This window comes from Leucoraja erinacea, unplaced genomic scaffold, assembly GCF_028641065.1.
Source record: "Leucoraja erinacea ecotype New England unplaced genomic scaffold, Leri_hhj_1 Leri_507S, whole genome shotgun sequence".
Taxonomy (NCBI): Eukaryota; Metazoa; Chordata; class Chondrichthyes; order Rajiformes; family Rajidae; genus Leucoraja; species Leucoraja erinaceus.
The window spans coordinates 20,481-41,038 of record NW_026576408.1 but is presented as its reverse complement, the minus strand read 5'-3'; the positions used below and the strand labels follow the sequence as shown (position 1 = coordinate 41,038).

General features: G+C 44.9%; 1 protein-coding gene and 1 non-coding gene across 2 annotated transcripts in view; one reads left to right on the top strand and one right to left on the bottom strand.

Annotated features, from left to right (window-relative positions):
• LOC129693968 (plexin-D1-like) overlaps positions 1 to 20,558 on the bottom strand; it is a 105,445-nt gene that overhangs the window by 64,503 nt on the left and 20,384 nt on the right. Inside the window, exon 2 of the mRNA XM_055630690.1 lies at positions 14,252 to 14,404. Within this exon, the coding sequence (XP_055486665.1) occupies positions 14,252 to 14,404 (153 nt within the window). The remainder of the gene's footprint in view (positions 1 to 14,251; positions 14,405 to 20,558) is intronic.
• On the top strand, positions 4,557 to 4,683 carry LOC129693969 (U6atac minor spliceosomal RNA). Its single transcript, XR_008722938.1, has one exon. It is a non-coding gene; the product is annotated as a U6atac minor spliceosomal RNA (small nuclear RNA).

Genomic DNA, 20,558 nt, shown 5'->3' with positions numbered 1-20,558 from the left:
ATTTTACAAATCATAAACAGTTATAGATTCAGTTTCTGGCTGATCAATTTCCTCCCCGGTAAGAGAAGCCTAGAATTCCATACATACGGTCTAAAGAGGAAACTATGGCTATCCAAGTTGAAACAGAAATTTCACAAAAGGATGAGCAGTCAGCACATGAACAAGAGGGGTATATTTCTAATAACTTCAAGGTTGAAGAAAATTGGAGGGTGCCAAATCATTCTAGGATTTGGCTAGTCCAAACATGTGCTTGGAATAACCATTTTAAGATGGATAATTTTCACTCAGCAAAATGGCTGAGTACATACAGGAATAGCTTTACGGCCTCAATCGATCTCAAAGGCACACGAGAGTCACAGAATATATCTGAGGTTTATCTGGCAAGGCCAGTTGTGAAAATTTTAGGCTCTACCTAAGGGGTTGACCAGCCCTAGGCTATTTACAAAGATTCTAAAGTCAATGCTGCCCTACTCAGATCTAAAGGGCATTTTGTCATGGAGTTTATGGAGGACATGCTTATTATAGGGTAGAGATCAGGTGTCACAGAGTTAGCTGTTTCAGCATCCAAGGCATTCCTAAAATATCTAGGGTTTGTTATTCAGGAAAATCCATACTGGAGCCGGCATTATCTATTACATATTTAGGTTTTGTCATAAACTCTGCAGATATGTATCGGACCCCCACAGATACGACAGGGTATTTATCAGTAGATGCCTCCTAAGATAATTCAAGATGAGGCAACATGAATTACAGTAGTGCCAAATTGGCCTACTAAACCATGGCTTCCATTGTAAATAAATCAGCTGAAGAAAATATCCTATATTTGCTCAAAGACGCGAGCAGTGGTTAGTTCAACATATTTCTCGTGCATCTATCACTGCATGGGTGTATCGAAAGTTTTGTGAAGAGACACACGCGAGCTACTTTTAAACAGAAGTAGCAGAGGTTTGTGGTTTTCTTTCAGTTTGGGTTTAAGAGAAGCGACTATGTTATAGCGTAATTAACACTGCTTGTACTGCTTTGTTGTTGTATCTAGTACTATAAGTGGGACAATAATTGATTGGCTCTCACCCACTGTTGACTAAGGTTATGGAAGGTGTATTTTATATGAACACTCTAAAGCCTAGAAACAAAGTAGTGTGGATTGTGTAATCAGTATAAATGTTTATGCAAATTATCATCAGCTGTATCCCAAACGTTGGAGCAGTTACTCTTAAGTTAGTCATGCTTATGACTGATTTCAGCACGAAGAGCAGTCTTCGAAAATCTCCGTCTGGATCTCTCGGTCATATCTAATAAGAGGGTAGCATTTTATGTGAATGAACTCATAAAGCAAAACAGGCACGGTTGGGTACAAAGTAGGCAGTCGTTCCAGGTGTGACAGAGGTTCACCTGCACCTCCTCCAACCTCATCTATTGCATCCGCTGCTCCAGGTGTCAGCTGATCTACATCGGTGAGACCAAGCGTAGGCTTGATGATCGTTTTGCCGAACACCTCTGCTCTGTCCGCAATCACGTACCTGATCTCCCGGTGGCACAGCACTTCAACTCCCCCTCCCATTCCGAATCCGATCTTTCAGTCCTGGGCCTCCACCAAAGTGAGCACCACCGCAAATTGGAGGAGCAGCACCTCATATTTTGTTTGGGCAGTTTATACCCCAGCGGCATGAACATTGACTTCTCCAATTTCCGGTAGCCCTTATTATCTCCTCCTCTTCTCAGTTGTCCCTCAGCCCTCTGGCTCCTCCTCTTCCTTTCTTCTTCCCACCCCCCACCCTACATCAGTCTGAAGAAAGGTTTCTGCCCGAAACAATGCCTATTTCCTTTGCTCCATAGATGCTGCCTCACCCGTTGCGTTTCTCCAGCATTTTTGTCTACCTATGGTTGGGTACAAGTTGCAGTTGACAGCATACCCACCAGGTCAGAGATTGGGGTGTGTTTATTATGTAAAAAGGCATACTGAGGTTACTAAGAACCTGTGAGATGAAAGAAAAGTTTCTTCATTGTTATATAATAGTTTCACAAGAGATTGTTGGTGCAAACTATTTCAAGATGGATAGAGTGTAAGCAGCTGAAAGCAGGAGTGAATACAAATCATTTCTAGTCTTCCAGGGCGGCTGGCTCGTCAGCAACCAATAGAATGGATATTCCCCTTTGATCATTCTCTTGCAACAGCAGGAGGCTCAAATAAGCGCACTTTCAGAAGTTATAAAATTTTGTTGAACATGTCTGGACGGGTGCAGATAGAGTTCTGAACTGTGTTGCATGAGCTATTGTCTAACCCAAAGGCAATTGGGACTGTGGTCCAATTAAGGGTGATGTACATGTATGTAAAGTTAACATCATGTTGTTAATGTAGGTATGTTACAAAACCTACCTGAATCGCCATTGGGAATCTGCCCACAGCCAGGTCCGCGATTTTGGCGCTGTTTGGAGGGGGCGGGTTTAAAACACGATTTTTACTAGGCTGTACTAATCGCAGATGTTCAGCCTAGTAAATCATTAACGAAAAATCGCTGCAAGACCCGGTCGCAAAAGGTATTATTAGTTTTATAGGCCTCGATAATATAGTTATAATAGTTTAAAATTACTGTCTCATTCCGCAACCTCTCGCAGCCCCAGGGTTTTATAAAGCAAACAATTAAAGGTATGCACCTTATTTTTACATTAAATGGGGCATATATATAACCCTATCTATCAAGTTATCTATAGCGAGTAGTTCATTTTGGGCTTTTTATATCCCGCAGTATTTTTCTCGGCATTTGAGGCACTAATCCAGCGCGATGTCAACGTTCTAAACCAGCGCGTTCCACACGAACCCACTAGAAAGCCGATTTAAATGGGCATTTATTTACAGCAATTGAACACTAAATTCCTTCCATTTGGCCTATAAATTAATGTAAATTAGATATAAAAATCATGTTATATTGTGAATTATTTGTGAATAATCTTTGGACACTTAGGCTATTTAAAAATGTTAATCTTTCCTTAAGAAATGGGCTTTTGACTATCCAAGATCACAGCTTTTTTGTAATGTCCATTGAAAATCAATAGGGAACAAGATGCTAATTTCCGAGTATGAAAATGGCCATAACTTTTTTAATACTTGAGATATGAAAGTGAATTTGGTGTCAAATTAAACTTATTGTTATGCTTTATCTGATGGGATAAATTGCAGACTTGATTTTTAAAATCTCAAAATTTTGTAACATTGCTAGTTAATGGCCTATGCCTTTTCTACTATTTATGGTTTATCTGTTTAGTGTTTTCACATTCAGATTGGATTACTGCATGAAACCAGAGCTTCGAAGGCTTCACACAGTCTCTCACCGGGGATACTCCGGTCCGGACCGCGGAAGCGTGGGTAACCGGCGGCCGGCGGATTCGTTACCCCAGTCGCTGACAATGTGGTCAGCGGCTCCCAGACAGCTGTGGTTCCCGTGGAGGGAGTAAATCCAGGAGGAAGGCGGCATCACCACCAGAGTCGCTGACAGTGCGGTCAGAGGCTCCCAGACCGCTGTGGTCCCCAGGACATGGGGTAAAACCAACAATAACTCAGTCAGGCCTGTGGACTCGGAGAGTCAGGCCAGGAGGGTTCCCCTCCTTCAATGGGTAGCGTCTTCGGGCGCCTAAACCCACATGGAGCACCTGATGGAGAGGTTGCTCCACAATGATATGCTCCAAAGGAAGGGAGCTATCAACCCGGGTCTCCTCGGGAGCCCGCGGCAGCGGCACCTGTTACAGGGCTGCAGTATGTCTCCCTCTCTGAGGAGGGGAGCATTCAGGGTCATTTCTGACATGAGTTCGAAGGTATTGCGGAGAGCATACCACGAGGCACGAAGGTAAATCAGAAGTGCCCACAGGGAAAAATAGAGCATGGATAGCGCCCCGGGCGTTTATCCCACAAATGTGATGTTCCATCCTGGTATATGTCCGTAGGAGGGGCCATATCAGCGCTTCAGGGCTGCCTACAAATCTCCCTCTCTGTGGAGCGGAGTGCGAGTGGTCAGTGTGTAACTGACTTCACATTCTAAAGTATGTCCCTGGAACATACTGGAGCACATGCGTATGGCTTCAAGTAAATCCTCACAAACGAAGGTGTTGCTGCCAGAAGAGTACCAGCCATTGGCAGAATACCCGGAAGGGGCCAGTGTTCCCCTCACGCTATAAGTGCCGGCAGTGAACAGCGCTATCAGGGGGATATTAGAGGCCAGCCACCAAGTCTTCTCTTCAGGTAAGACCTATTCAACAGGTAAAACCTGGATGAGGAAGCAAAGCTGTCGGACCAATTAAGGTACCAACGACGAGCAAAAGCTTCATCGTTGCAGCGACAACACACCCCACGCCTCCATTGGCAGTAAGCGGTTCACTGAAGCCGGTGGCAGCGTGAAAGCTGAGCAGAGGTTCCACGCACCCTACCAGTCTTACTCTACAACCAAGGTAACCATGCAGGTATGTGGGGCTGGCACTTCCGAAACATGGGGTAAGTGGACCACTTACAAGTTGGTAATATTTACACTTGTTTTTGTACTAATGATAATATTTGATTAGTTTATGTGTTGTGTGAAAGGAGAGAAGGTAAGTACTCCTCTTGATAAGGGTGGAAGGGTCTCTAGTGGCCTTACAACACACAAAAGGTTAAGGCATTGCCATCTTCTTATCGGCATCTAACCATGTAAAACTGCACAATACAAGGATTCCAAGCATGCTTGGAATTGGGGCCAGAATTGTCTTATGAGGCAGTTTCAGCATTTTGGCCAGGATTACCTGTCAAGACAGGCTCAGAAATATGGCCAGAGGTGTCTTTCGAGGCAGGCTCAGTATTATGGTTAGAGTTGTCTTTCGAGGCAAGCTCAGAATTATGGCTAGAGTTGTCTTTCGAGGCAAGCTCAGAATTATGGCCAGGATTGTCTTTCAAGACAGGCTCGGAAATCGGGCCAAAGTTGTCGTTCGAGGCAGGCATGGAATCATGGCCGTCGTGGCCTGTCCATTGTGAAAGATGGAGAATGTCGTTTAATTTGCATGTGCAGTATAAACATTTCTGAATAGGAAACTTCGTTACTGACTAACAACTGATTTTCATAGGATCTTTATGGCATGCATTGATCTCTAAGATAACATTCACAGGGATCACCGGAGACATTTGAAATTTATCTGGATGGGGCAATGATAACAGTTAAAGCATTGCAAAATGGGCTAACCAGCTCCAAGGTTATTTACCAAATTACTAAAATCAGTGCTTGGGCTGCTCAGAGTTCAAAAAACACTGGTTAGGTCTTGTCTGGATGATATTCTAACACTGTATTTTGCTAAAAAATCAACTGTTTCAGCCTCAAACTATATTTGAGAAATTGGGGTTCCTCATCCATCCAGTTAAATTTAAGTTGATCCCAAATAGATATGTTGTTCATTGGGATTTACCTTTAACTAGTAATTAGTCTTCGACTCTGCCCTGGAGCAAGAGATTGGAGTTAATAGAAGCCTGTAACAACCTTGTTGTGATAAAGCAGCCTTCTATTCATCAAGCGTAATGGGCAATATAGTAGCTGTGATTCAGCTGTGCAAGTGGGGGAACTTACATCGTGCAAAGTAGCAACCTCTCAAGTGTCATGTAGGTCATTATGACAGACCTATGCTATTACCAGATGAAGCTACCAAAATCACAATGATGGACGAACAGTATTCAGCATTGCTCCAGTAGTTTAGTCAGTAAAATTTCAGTTATATTACTGGTGCTAAGTGCTCTTAGGTGGAAAATTACGAATGTCATCTTTAGTTCGGAGATGGAGGAGATTTGCATGACTTACCAATTCTTCAGTTATTGGTATCAACTATCTATAGACACTAGGTGAATTCTATGGGTTAAAGAGTTATTGAGCGAATATGCATAATTTGCATGCTCAACATCAAGTTGATACACTATGGTAGTGGCATATGTTAGTCACATGGGTACAATCAAGTCAAAGTATCAAGTAATAATTTACCTAATCTCGTTTGGCACTGGGGTATCATCGTGTACAATCAATGACATCACAGAATGGCTGTTGGATCACAAAGTATTTTATGAATTTATGTCTTCCTCCATTTTGCCTCGCCCAGTCGGGTCTTGCAATAAAGTCAGCAAGGTCCCACTTTAGTTTTTCGTTCTGTCTGACTGGCCTATGCAGCCATGGTTCTCGCATTTGGCGGGAATTATAATACAACCTTATACGGTAATTCTAAACGTAAAGCATTGCTGGTTCAGCCTGTGGCTCGGGAAACCAGCCTCTGCATGATAAAACCAATTTATTGACTTGCAGATTCTGAGTAGACTGCTCCTATGGCTCGGGTTGTCAGACCGATCCATGTATGTGCTCACTGCAGAGTGCAGGGAGAGCACCAAAAAAGCAGTACATTTCCTCTTCAGGAGATGGGAAGTGTTTTGTTTAAATGTTAATGTTACATTTAATATGGTACAGATTACTGACATCTTGCAATTCATTTTCAAATGGGTCTTTGACAATAAATTGAGTTATAGGGCCTTTAACTGTGCCCAACGTGCCTTCCCATCATATTTGCTGCAGCGAACGGGACCCGCTCTGTCGGATTTCACCCTCTGATATTGAGTTTATAAAGGATATCTTTAACACAAGTTCTCCCAGGACAAGTACAGGGCAGTAAGGGATATTGCTGTTGCGTTAACACTATGTCACCAGTGGGCTCCAGTTATATCCTTAGCTTTGGTCTGGTTCTCATAAGGTAGTTATTCTTATGGCGCTGGTCTCAGTATAACGGGTTCAGTCACTACATAATTGCGATTAGACAGGATGGTTACATCTGCAAATAGTATAATATTTTATGTTTATGATCTAGTTAAGCAGACCAGGGGGCGTCAGGTCGCTAACTAGTTTTCATGGCATACCCCAGGACCTTCGGTTATGTGAGGTCACGCATATACAACAATACGTCAAGGACACCAAGAGCCTTAGAAGCTCTGATCTAGCAATGATTGTTAGTTACAAAAAACTTTATAAGAAGGTATCAGTTCAGACCATCTCCAGGTGGTTAAAACGGGGTTTGGCTTATACAGGAGTAGATTCTGATATTTTCAAATCTCACTCCACCAGGGCTGTTACAACATCAGCAGCAAGGGTTGTGTACGTTCCGCTGGACCACATCCTAGTGGCTGCAGGATGGTCAAACGAACAAACTTTCCAAACATTTTATAATAACCCATTGCCAGACCGGGGGTATTTGCCAACTCTATTTTAGGTTTGGTTGTATAGTTTCCTCTCGGAGAGGTGTTACTATTATTATTATTATTTATTCATTATGAATCTTTCCCTTATCTGCCAATGAAGCAGTTGTGGTTGTGTGGACTTGGTCTCATGGCATGAAATTACAGAGCTTTGAAATCTTCACAGAATCACTCACGTGACGCCGAAGTAAAATAGTAAGATTAAATGAGAACTTACCAGTTTGAAGTTTGATCTTTATTTTATGAGGAGTTACGATGAGTGATTACGTGCCCTCCGCTACCAACCCTCGTATCATTAAGGTCATCCGGTAGTTCTAGTCTTCTCTAATCTTACTATTTCACTTCAACTACTGTTGTCTGTGATTTCACACCACTGCTTTGAAGATTGACACGCATGCGGACTGGCGGTCTTCTTCATGTAATCGCTCATCGTAACTCCTCATAAAATAAAGATCAAACATCAAACTGGTAAGTTCTCGTTTAATCTGACTATTAATCTTTCTATAGTTTAATTTGGTGCAAGTGGTCTGTGATTTCATACAGTTGCTTTGAAGATTGGCGCGTATGCGGGCTGGCGGGTTCTTCACGTAGTCTCTCACTCCAACCTCATAAAATAAAGATCAAACTTCAAACGATAAGTTCTCGTTTAATCTTTCTATTCTATGGTATATGGACACACTGATCTGTTCTGTATTTATGTCTACAATATTCTGTTCTGCTGCAGCAAGCAAGAATTTCATTTTCCTATCTGGGACATGACAATAAACTCTTTTGACTCAACGTGACTATCTCTAAACTAAACTAAACTAAACTAAACCGATATCATAGTTCATCTTGGATCATGTGTTTGTTCCCGATGGAAGTCCAGAACAAGGGGTCACAGTTTAAGGATAAGGGGAAAGTCTTTTAGGACCGAGATGAGAAACACATTTTTCACACATAGATTGGTGAATCTCCGGAATTCTCTTGCCACAGAAGGTAGTTGAGGCCAGTTCATTGGCTATATTTAAGAGGGAGTTAGATGGGGCCCTTGTGGCTAAAGGGATCAGGGGATATGGAGAGAAGGCAGGTACAGGATACTGAGTTGGATGATCAGCCATGATCATATGTCGGTGTAGGCTCGAAGGGCCAAATGGCACCTATTTTCTATGTTTCTATGTGCTTGAGTCTGTAAAGTGTGGCAAACTTACAACCCTCTGTAACACTGGTCGGCATTGTGCAATAGGACTAGATTCTCAGCCATCGACCTGTGAACCGCCATCTACTACAATGGTTATACCAGTAAGATACCTCTGGTGGATTGCACCACAGAAGGTCTGCTCTCTGTACTCAGGACGAGTGCCAAGCCTAGCCCTAATCCAGGGTCTCAACTCAAAATGTCAATTTATAGCTTTTTGCCGAGACAAATGCTGCTTGACCCGCTGAGTCCTTCCAGCGATCAGTCAGCTGATCCAGTGCCAAGTCAGGTCAATTTCAAATAAACCAGGAAACTGGCAAAAGGCAGGTGTGGGACAGAGCTGGGGTGCATTACACCAGAAAGCAGTGGGCGGCACGGTTGGTGCAGCGGTAGAACCTTGTTAGGAGGAAGGTTCCATGTGCTAGGAAAGACGGTGGCAAAGAATCGCTGCCCTCTCAGTTGCTTCGTTAACATTAGTGAGAAATCACAAATACTAACACATCATGGTGGCACGGTGGCGCAACAGCTGAGTTGCTGCCTTACAGCACCAGAGACCCGGGTTCAATCCTAACTACGGGAGCTGTCTGTACGGAGTTTGTACGTTCTCCCCATGACAGTCTCGGTGGAACGAAGGGCCTGTTTCTGCGCTGCATCCCTGAAGTCTAAATCAATTTATACTAAAAGAAGCTTTTCTGCACATCTGACAAGGTGGCTTCAGCAGCCAACATCATTATTGGCCTCTCTCTGTACCGTATCATCAAATCCAACAGTTTTTCCAGGAACATGACGTGCTGATATGATAACTCCAATAAACTTTCCCCGTGGACTATTCATTAATGGGGCAAAAACTGCAGACTTTAAACTCCAGGGATCGGCCTATTTCCAGTAGATAATCGAAAGAAAGGAACCCTTGCATCCTTTCCCTGTCCGTCCCTCCCTCATCCCAGTTGTCATACTTGTTTCACTGTCATCCTGTTGAGTTTCACTGTCTATAACTCATTATCACCTAGCCCACAGCCAACAATGGATCCTTGTTGGCTCCACTTTTCCTTGATCATCGTTGCTTTATGCATATCTTTCATTTGTTTGTTCTATGTCCCTTCTATGTCTCTCATTTCTCTTTCCCCTGGTCTGAAGAAAAGTCCCGACCCGAAATGTTACCTATTCCTTTTCTCCAGAGACGTTGTCTGTCCCACTGAGTTACTCCAGCTTTTTGTATCTATCTTCGGTGCAAACCAGCATCTGCCAGCAGACACTACTCCACTGACAACAGTAACATAGAAACATAGAAATTAGGTGCAGGAGTAGGCCATTCGGCCCTTCGAGCCTGCACCGCCATTCAATATGATCATGGCTGATCATCCAACTCAGTATCCCGTACCTGCCTTCTCTCCATACCCCCTGATCCCCTTAGCCACAAGGGCCACATCTAACTCCCTCTTAAATATAGCCCAACGAACTGGCCTCAACTACCCTCTGTGGCAGAGAGTTCCAGAGATTCACCACTCTCTGCGTGAAAAAAGTTCTTCTCATCTCGGTTTTAAAGGATTTCCCACTTATCCTTAAGCTGTGACCCCTTATCCTGGACTTCCCTAACATCGGGAACAATCTTCCTGCATCTAGCCTGTCCAACCCCTTAAGAATTTTGTAAGTTTCTATAACATCCCCTCTCAATCTTCTAAATTCTAGAGAGTATAAACCAAGTCTATCCAGTCTTTCTTCATAAGACAGTCCTGACATCCCAGGAATCAGTCTGGTGAACCGTCTCTGCACTCCCTCTATGGCAATAATGTCCTTCCTCAGATTTGGAGACCAAAACTGTACGCAATACTCCAGGTGTGGTCTCACCAAGACCCTGTACAACTGCAGTAGAACCTCTCTGCTCCTATACTCAAATCCTTTTGCAATGAAAGCTAACATACCATTCGCTTTCTTTACTGCCTGCTGCACCTGCATGCCTACCTTCAATGACTGGTGTATCATGACACCCAGGTCTCGCTGCATCTCCCCCTTTCCCAATCGGCCACCATTTAGATAATAGTCTGCTTTCCTGTTTTTGCCACCAAAATGGATAACCTCACATTTATCCACATTATACTGCATCTGCCAAACATTTGCCCACTCACCCAGCCTCTCCAAGTCACCCTGCAGTCTCCTAGCATCCTCCTCACAGCTAACACTGCCCCCCAGCTTAGTGTCATCCGCATACTTGGAGATATTGCCTTCAATTCCCTCATCCAGATCATTAATATATATTGTAAATAGCTGGGGTCCCAGTACTGAGCCTTGGGGTACCCCACTAGTCACTGCCTGCCATTGTGAAAAGGACCCGTTTACTCCTACTCTTTGCTTCCTGTTTGCCAGCCAGTTCTCTATCCACATCAATACTGAACCCCCAATGCCTTGTGCTTTAAGTTTGTATACTAATCTCTTATGTGGGACCTTGTCGAAAGCTTTCTGGAAGTCCAGATACACCACATCCACTGGTTCTCCCCTATCCACGCTACTAGTTACATCCTCGAAAAATTCTATAAGATTCGTCAGACATGATTTACCTTTCGTAAATCCATGCTGACTTTGTCCAATGATTTCACCACTTTCCAAATGTGCTGCTATCCCATCTTTAATAACTGACTAGCAGTTTCCCCACTACCGATGTTAGACTAACTGGTCTGTAATTCCCCATTTTCTCTCTCCCTCCCTTCTTAAAAAGTGGGGTTACGTTTGCTACCCGCCAATCTTCAGGAACTACTCCAGAATCTAAAGAGTTTTGAAAGATTATTACTAATGCATCCACTATTTCAGGAGCTACTTCCTTAAGTACTCTGGGATGCAGCCTATCTGGCCCTGGGGATTTATCGGCCTTTAATCCATTCAATTTACCCAACACCACTTCCCGGCTAACCTGGATTTCACTCAATTCCTCCAACTCCTTTGACCCGCGGTCCCCTGCTATTTCCGGCAAATTATTTATGTCTTCCTTAGTGAAGACGGAACCAAAGTAGTTATTCAATTGGTCCGCCATATCCTTGTTCCCCATGATCAACTCACCTGTTTCTGACTGCAAGGGACCTACATTTGTTTTAACTAATCTCTTTCTTTTCACATATCTATAAAAACTTTTGCAGTCAGTTTTTATGTTCCCTGCCAGTTTTCTTTCATAATCTATTTTTCCTTTCCTAATTAAGCCCTTTGTCCTCCTCTGCTGGTCTTTGAATTTCTCCCAGTCCTCTGGTATGCTGCTTTTTCTGGCTAATTTGTACGCATCATCCTTCGCTTTGATACTATCCCTGATTTCCCTTGTCATCCATGGATGTACTACCTTCCCTGATTTATTCTTTTGCCAAACTGGGATGAACAATTTTTGTAGTTCATCCATGCAGTCTTTAAATGTCTTCCATTGCATATCCACCGTCAACCCTTTTAGAATTAATTGCCAGTCAATCTTGGCCAATTCACGTCTCATACCCTCAAAGTTACCTTTCTTTAAGTTCAGAACCATTGTTTCTGAATTAACAATGTTACTCTCCATCCTAATGAAGAACTCAACCATATTATGGTCACTCTTACCCAAGGGGGCACGTACAACAAGATTGCCAACTAACCCTTCCTCATTACTCAATACCCAGTCTAAAATAGCCTGCTCTCTCGTTGGTTCCTCTACATGTTGATTTAGATAACTATCCCGCATACATTCCAAGAAATCCTCTTCCTCAGCACCCCTGCCAATTTGATTCACCCAATCTATATGTAGATTGAAGTCACCTATTATAACCGTTTTGCCTTTGTCGCACGCATTTCTAATTTCCTGTTTGATACCATCTCCAACTTCACTACTACTGTTAGGTGGCCTGTACACAACACCCACCAGCGTTTTCTGCCCCTTAGTGTTTTGCAGCTCTACCCATACCGATTCCACATCCTCCAAACTAATGTCCTTCCTTTCCATTGCATTAATCCCCTCTCTAATCAGTAACGCTACCCCACCTCCTTTTCCTTTCTGTCAATCCCTCCTGAATATTGAATATCCCTGGATGTTCAGCTCCCAGCCTTGGTCACCCTGGAGCCATGTCCCCGTGATCCCAACTATATCATAGTCATTAATAGCTATCTGCACATTCAACTCATCCACCTTATTACGAATGCTCCTTGCATTGAGACACAAAGCCTTCAGGCTTGTTTTTACAACACTCTTACCCCTTATACAATTATGTTGAAAAGTGGCCCTTTTTGATTTTTGCCCTGGTTTTGTCTGCCTGCCACTTTTACTTTTCACCTTGCTACCTATTTCTTCTACCCTCATTTTACACCCTTCGGTCTCTACGCTCACACATTTAAGAAACCCTTTCCCTTTAACCCCATCCTCCACTGTCCCATTCAACACCCCACCCCCCTTATTCAGTTTAAAGCCACCCGTGTAGCAGTGGCAAACCTGCCTGCCAGAATGCTGGTCCCACACCTGCTAAGATGCAATCCGTCCCTTTTGTACAGTTCCCCCTTACCCCAAAACAGATCCCAGTGATCTAAGAATCTAAATCCCTGCCCCGTGCACCAGTTCCTCAGCCACACATTCAGGTCCCGTATCTCCCTGTTCCTGCTCTCGTCAGCACGGGGAACTGGAAGCAAACCGGAGATAACAACCTTGGAGGTCCTGCTTTTCAACATTTTTCCGAGCTCTCTAAAGTCACGCTGCAGAATATTCATCCCCTTCTTTCCGACATCGTTTGTGCCGACATGCACTACCACTTCCGGATGTTCACCTTCGCCCTTGAGGATTTTCTGCACTCTGTCCGTGACATCCTGGATCCTGGCACCGGGAAGGCAGCACACCATCCTCGCATCCCGTCTGTTGCCGCAGAAACCCCTGTCCGTACCTCTCACGATGGAGTCTCCCACTACAATGGCCTTGCCTGCCTTAGGCCTTTTTGGTTTTGGCTCAACAGCCCTATTCACATCACAGGCCAGTCCGCCGCTCACGTCTTCTGTCCCAACAGCTTCTAAGCGGATGAACCTGTTTACAAGAGGTACATCACCCGGGGACGTTGGCATTCCATGCTTCCCTCCCTTTCTCACTGTCTCCCACCTTCTCTCTTCCAGTACCTTAGGTGTAACAATCGTACTGTAGGACTTGTCGAGGAACGACTCCGTTTCTCGTACGAACCGGAGGTCATCCACTTGCTTCTCCAGTTCCCCAACACGGCCCTTCAGGAGCTCCACCTGGATGCATTTTTCGCATTTGTAGCAGCCAGAGGCACCAGCGGTGTCCTTGACCTCCCACATACTGCAAGCATCACACTGAATCAGCTTGCCTGACATCTCCTTCTTTGGTCTCTACCTCTCAAGCGTATTGCGTGGTCTCCTCTCCGAAGACTCTCGAGCCAAAGACTCACACTTTACTCACAGGGCACTTCACTCACTGCCGCTCGCAAAGAGCTGTCCTGCTTAAATTGACTGATAAATTGCCTGATTTACCAATTTACAGAGCAAATTCCTCAGTTTTCAACTGTTTCCACCCCTCTCCTCCCACTTGGGCTAGAGCCAATCAGTCGTATCTCTTGCTAATCTGTTGCTGCTGTTGTTCCTCCCAAATCTACAGCAGTTCTGAACAAAGACTTTGCGTAACCCAGCTGGGCAATGCATATCTGCACATCCGACACCTGAGATCAGCTCATTATTTCCAAGTAACATGTACACATTTGATCTGAAATTATTCAAACTGATCCATGTCAGAACAGCAGATAAGTGAAAGCATTTTTGAAAACAAAGTGTACGTCCATCTAAAAAGAGTAGTGAGCAACTTTAAGAAGGGCTTTATGGCCAGATATAGTTTTTTTTACCTTAATCAATCGTCCATCTTCTGCTCCAAGGAATATGACAGCCCAGTTCCTCACCAACGTAGCTGACACAGATAACAATCCAGAGTAACTAAATAACGGCGTACTGTCTATTGTGTCCGAAGCAATGACTATTTTGTGCCCAGACATAAGAACCTAAAAGGTAGACAAAAAAATGTTTTAAAGGCTGTAATAGGGCAATAAAATTGATTAATGCTCACACTATTGATGTATTCAAAATAGTTAGATATAGCTCTCAGGGCTATCGGAATCAAGGGACATGGGTGGGAAGAATGCAGGACGGGGTACGGATTTTGGATGATCAGCCATGATCATATTGAATGGCGGTGCTGACTCGAAGGGCTGAATGGCCTACTCCTGCACCTATTTTCAATGTTTTTATTCACATTTTAATAAATGCAGATACAAACGTCCACCCTACAACTATGTCAGGGGAAAGCAAAGCTTCTGCCAGGCTGTCTATCGCTGACACGTTTCGCTCTCGTTTTAAAATAGAGGTAAATATAATTTTAAAATAATTAAAACAATTAAAGATAGACACAAAATGCTGGAGTAACCCAGAGGGTCGGGCAGCACCGCTGGAGAAATAGGATAGGTGACGTTCCAGGTCGAGACCCTTCTTCAGACTGAGCCCCCAGTCTCAAGTAAGGTTTCCTGTTCCTTCTCTCCACAGATGTCCCGCTGAGTTACTCCAGCATTTGACGTTGATCTTCAGTGTAAACCAGCATCTGCAGATCCTTCTTACACAATTGAAACAATGACAAAATGTAATATGGGAACCATTTACATAAAGCTCAATACTTTAAAAATAATTACTCTTACTACAAGCGGCATGGTGGTGCAGCGGTAGACTTGCTGCCTTACAGCGCCAGAGACTCAGTTTTGATCCTGACTACGGATGCTGTCTGTACGAAGTTTGTACGTTCTCCCGGTGAACGTGTGGGTGTTTCTCCGGGTTCTCCGATTTCACTCCAAAGACATACAGGTTTGTAGGTTAATTGGCTTCAGTCCCTAATGTGTGGAAGATAGTGCTGGTGTACGGCGATTGCTAGTCTGCACAGACTCAGTGGGCCGAAGGGCCTGTTTTGGCACTATCTCCAAACTAAAAACGTTAAATTAAACTATTTGCTTAATTTACCACTGATTGTCCTCTGAAATCAATGAAGGTATGATTGATGGGATCTCAGCCCCAATGCCCAGTCAAATGTTGAGAAAATGCTTCAAGTACTCAGCAGATCTGGCTGGAGATGGAGAGAGAAACACAGTTTCAGGTGTCAATGTTTCAGGTGTCAATTCTATGGGTACCACATTCCCCCCATTATAGATCTGTCCGTACTTCCACATATTGTCCTCTCCCCACCTCCTCTGCTATTTAGACCTTGTTTTCTCTCCTGTGCATAAAAGAACTGCAGATGCTGGTTGATACCAAAGATAGACACAAGTGCTGGAGTAAGAGTGGGTCAGGAAGCATCTCTGGATGAAAGGAATAGGTGACATTTTGGATCGCATTCCTTCAAGCTCGGGAGCGGCAGGAGGGAGTTGGGTGATTAGCTGAGGAATTCAATTCGCATTTGGTTAATTGGTTAAGTGGCAAATTGTGCAATTTATGTTAATATAAGCACGGTTTGCTGTCGGGGGGCGCCTTGTCGAGAGAAGTGCCTTGTAAGAAAAATACGAGTCTTTGGCTCGAGAATCTTCGGCGAGGAGGCTGAGGAGAATATGGAAAAAGCTGGAGAGGACTGGATGCGGTGAACACATGACGGTAAGATGATTCAGTGTGATGCTTGCAGAATGTGGGAGACCAGGGAGATGGTGCCTCTGGCTGCTACAACGGTGGCAAGTGGTCCAGGTTCAGCTCCTGAAGAGCCGTGTTGGGGCACTGGAGAAGCCACTGGATGACCTCAGGGCCATCCAGGATAATGAGAGTTTCCAGGACAGGACCTGCAGTGAGGTCGTCACGCCCAGGATACAGTTAGAATGAAGGTGTGTGATTGAGAGATAGGGTGGTAACCGTGGAGTGCAGGAGACCCAGGTGGCTGTGCCTAATGACAACAGGTATGCCCTCTTGGGAGCTGTCGGGGGGAGACGAAGCTTCCAGTCCGAGTGGCGGATTCGTCGGTGGCTCCAATCCTAGAGATGGGACTCGACCGGCCAGACCAACGTCGGGCAGAGCCATAGTGGTGGGTGACTCCATTGTCCGAGGGGCGGACTGGAGATTCTGTGGCGGCTGACGAGACGCAAGGATGGTCTGTTGCCTCCCTGGTGCCAGGGTTGAGGATGTCACAAACCAAATTCAGAACATCCTCGAGAGCAAAGGTGAACAGTCGGCAGTAGTTGTGCATGTGGGCACAAACGACATCGGGAAGAAGAAGGAGGTTCTGCAATGTGAGTTTATAGAGTTTGGAAGAAGATTGAAAAGAAGGACTTTTAGGGTGGTTATCTCTGGATTGCTTCCAGTACCTCGTGCAAGTGAGGGCAGGCGTAGGGAGATAGAGAATCTGAATGTGTGGCTGAGAGGCTGGTGCAGGGAGCAAAGATTTATAGACCACTGGGATCTCTCCTGGGGTAGGGGTGATCTGTACAAGTACACCTTAACTGGAGGGGTCCAACAGTCTGGCAGACAGTTTTGCTAGGGCTACACGTGTGAGTTTAAACTAAATAGTGGGGGGAGGGATTGACAAATTGGTAGTACAAAGAGGGAGTTAAAGGGGAAGTGAGTACAGGTTGCAAAGTTGCAAAAGGCTCCCGAATTAATAGGAAGGAAAGTTCGAAAAGGGAAAAAAGAGTAAGGTCAGGGCCAATTGCAAGCAGTGCGAGAGGGGAGGTGAATGCCGACATCAAATTGCTGTATATAAATGCGCAAAGAATAAGAAATAAAGTGGACGAGCTTGACGCTCAGTTAGAAATTGGCAAGTATAATGTTGTGGGAATTACAGAGACATGGCTGCATGAGGGCCAGGTCTAGGAACTGAATATTCAAGGGTATACCTCCTGTCAAAAAGACATACTGGTGGGCAGAGGGGGTGGGGTAGCTGTTTGTGAGGAATTTAATTCAGTCCCTTGCAAGGGGTGACATTGAAACAGGAGATGTGGAGTCAGTATGGATAGAAAATAAGGAATTGTAAGGGTAAAAAGACCCTAATGGGACTTATCTACAGGCCCCCAAACAGTAGCCTGGACATAGGGTGCAAGGTGCAGGATCAGTTCATTCCAAAGAAGAATGAAGATTCCAAGGGGAGTAAGGGGCGACCGTGACTGACAAGGGATGTTGTCATTTAAAGTTCCAGTATTCAAGCGGGTTTTACCCTGTATTCAAGGAGCAGGAAATAAATAATTAAATAGATAAATGCATCATCTTGCACCACAAGAAGCCAAATATTCCGTCTGTACGGTCAATAGAGGAAACGATGGTTCTCCAAGTGGAATCAGAGACGTCTCACAAAGGATAAGTAGTCTGCCCAAGAACACGAGGAGTATATCTCTGATATTTCTCAAGATTGCAGAAACATGGAGCATGCCAAATCAGGTTAAGATTTGGCTAGCCTGATCATATGTTTGAACACCCAGTTCAAGATGGAGGAATGGCTTTGAGCAATTTAGCTGATTCAGAGAATTAGGGCCTCAATCGATCTTGAAGATGCATACTTTGCCATATCTATACACGAGAGGCACAGATATATCTAGTTTTGATAACAAAGCCAGTGGTGGAAAGTTTAGGCTCTACCTAGGAGTTGTCTTCAGGCCTAGGCTATTTACAAAGATTTTAAAGCTAATGCTGCCCTACTCAGATCAAAGGGGCATTGTGTCATGGAGTATATAGACGACATGCTAAATTTATCGCTGATAAGACTCGGGGTTTTATCAGTAGATGCCTCTTACGATATTAAGGATGCGGCAACATGAAATTTAATAGTGCCGACTTTGCCTATTCAATCAGGGTGTCCTTGGTAAAGGCGGCTGAAAGAAGCTCCTATTTACTCAAAGTCACGAGTGATGGCTGGTGCAGCCCTTTTCTCGGGCAGCTAGCTCTGCATGATTGTATGGGAAGTTTGTGAACAAGACGTGAGCTACTTTTAAATGGAAGTAGCAGAGGTTTGTGTTTCTTTCAGTTTGGGCTTAGAGAAGCGGTTATGTTATAGCACAATTGACACAGCTTGTGCTGCTTTATCATTCTCTATAGTCCCATAAGTGGGACAATATATGATTGGTTATTCACCCGCTGTTCACTAACGTTATGCAAGGTGTCTTTTATATGATCGCTCTAAAAGCCTAGACTCATAATAGTGGGGAATGTATATCAGTAAATTTTACTTCGGAGTCACGTGAGTGACTACGTGAAGAAGCCCGCTTACGACGCATGCGTGTCATATCGCATACACGCATTGTACGAGTCAGACATGGGAGAGGACGTCTCCCTAGAGGTAAATGGAAAGAAGCAGGTAAGAGACTGCAACATTTTTCCCACTTACCTTGCAGGTAGGAAACCGCAGGATGAAGAAGCTGCGGGAAAGCTGGAGGGGAGAACCGCGGAGACAGCGGCAGCCAGCAATATCAGCACCAGCCGACGGCACACGAATCCTCCGGAGAGGAAACAGCTGTGCCCGACGTCGATCCCCGCACCGGCAAGATTCACTGCTGCTGGGCGGGAAGCGAAGCAACAAGTCCCGGGTTGAATCTCGGACAACAGCCCAAGGACCTACGCTACGGGGTCCGTGGGGCTGCGGGAGGAAGGACGTTCCTCCCAAACGGCAGGCTGAGAACCAGCACAGGTAAGAACAATTTTTCCTTACCTTTGTTCTTTACAGACGTCGCTGCCGTTTTCTGAAGAGCAGCAGGCAGCAAGCTACGGACGTCAGTATAGAGCCACAGAGGTCGCTGCTGTGTTCTGAACAGCAGGCAGCCAGCTACGGACGTCAGTACAGAACACAGATATCGCCGCCACACAGATATCGCTGCCGTTTACTGACCAGCAGCAGGCAGCAATGAATGTCGGCACCAGCATCTCCCATAAGGGAGCAAGTGCCAAACTTCACCCTAAATGGGTAGAGGTGCCCGTGAGTACCGGGACCATGAGGAGCGGCATGAGTATATCGGGAGGCCGGGAGCGACCAGTGCCCGTAGGCATGGGGACCGGCTGCGGGAAATACCGCGTGCGACTAGTGCCCGAGAGCACCAAGGTCGGCAGGAGCGGTCCGATATATTAAAGCACCCGCGATCGACTAGTGCCCGAGAGCATGTAAGTCGGCTGGAGCGGTTGCTGGAGTAAATTTCTCCACAGTGGCAGGCTCCGGGATTGGAGGATAGCCACAGTGGGCAAAAAATATAAGTCCCACAGCAGTTTCCCATAAGGGCTGCATGAAATATCAGACGCCTCTGAGGAGGGTATTGAAGGTCTGACGGGGTAAAATCTGAGCAGGTGATGGAGCCACCTTCCCCTATTAAAGGGTACTGCCAGCAGGAAAACACTGAGAATGATCTCGAGAAGGATGGCTGTGAGTATTGAATATATGTCCACCCATCAACTTCAAGCTAATACTTTTGCTGAAGTGTTGGCAAGGCATTTATACCCCGGGAAATTGTGGTGCTCTTAATGTAGCCAGTGTTACAGGTGCACTTGCAGACATGTTGGGCAGGCCGTTAGGAGTCGGGATATTAAAATCCAAAATACTCTGAAAGGTCTCATGGCGGGCATAACAGCTTTGGCCCGCATGTTAGAAAAGGTGGACATAATTAGTGACCACAAGAATGCCATTGCACTATTTTTGCAATGTGCAGTTTGAACTAAATATATTAGAAAGAGGGCCATTCAGCCAGCTCTAGACCCTAAGTTCGCTATACTATGTAAGCAAAGGGCTATAGATCCTGTTATTTGGGGGAGACCTGTCCAAACAGGTTAAAGATTTGGATGAGGAGGCTAGACTTTGGGGCTGATTAGAGCATCCAAAGGATATCTGGGGAAAGAGATTAACCTTATGGGCATCCTAAGAGAGGTAGTTTTTTGTAATAATACTACAAAGAATTGGGCAGAGGTACCCAGCAGCAGCGTCCTGTTTAGGGTTTGGCCCGGGACGACCACTGTGGAAGATGCAAAAGCCTCTACTTCAGCATCTACCCTAACCTAAACCTCAAGGCCCTCCACAACCACGAATGAAACCAAGAAAATAACTTGGTTACCACCGATAACCATGGAGGTAGGTGAATCTGGGGCTCCAGCATTAATAGGGAGCACGGAAGTTGGAGGGACATTGCAACTTCATTTGGAAGCATGGTGTAATATAACTATGGACAG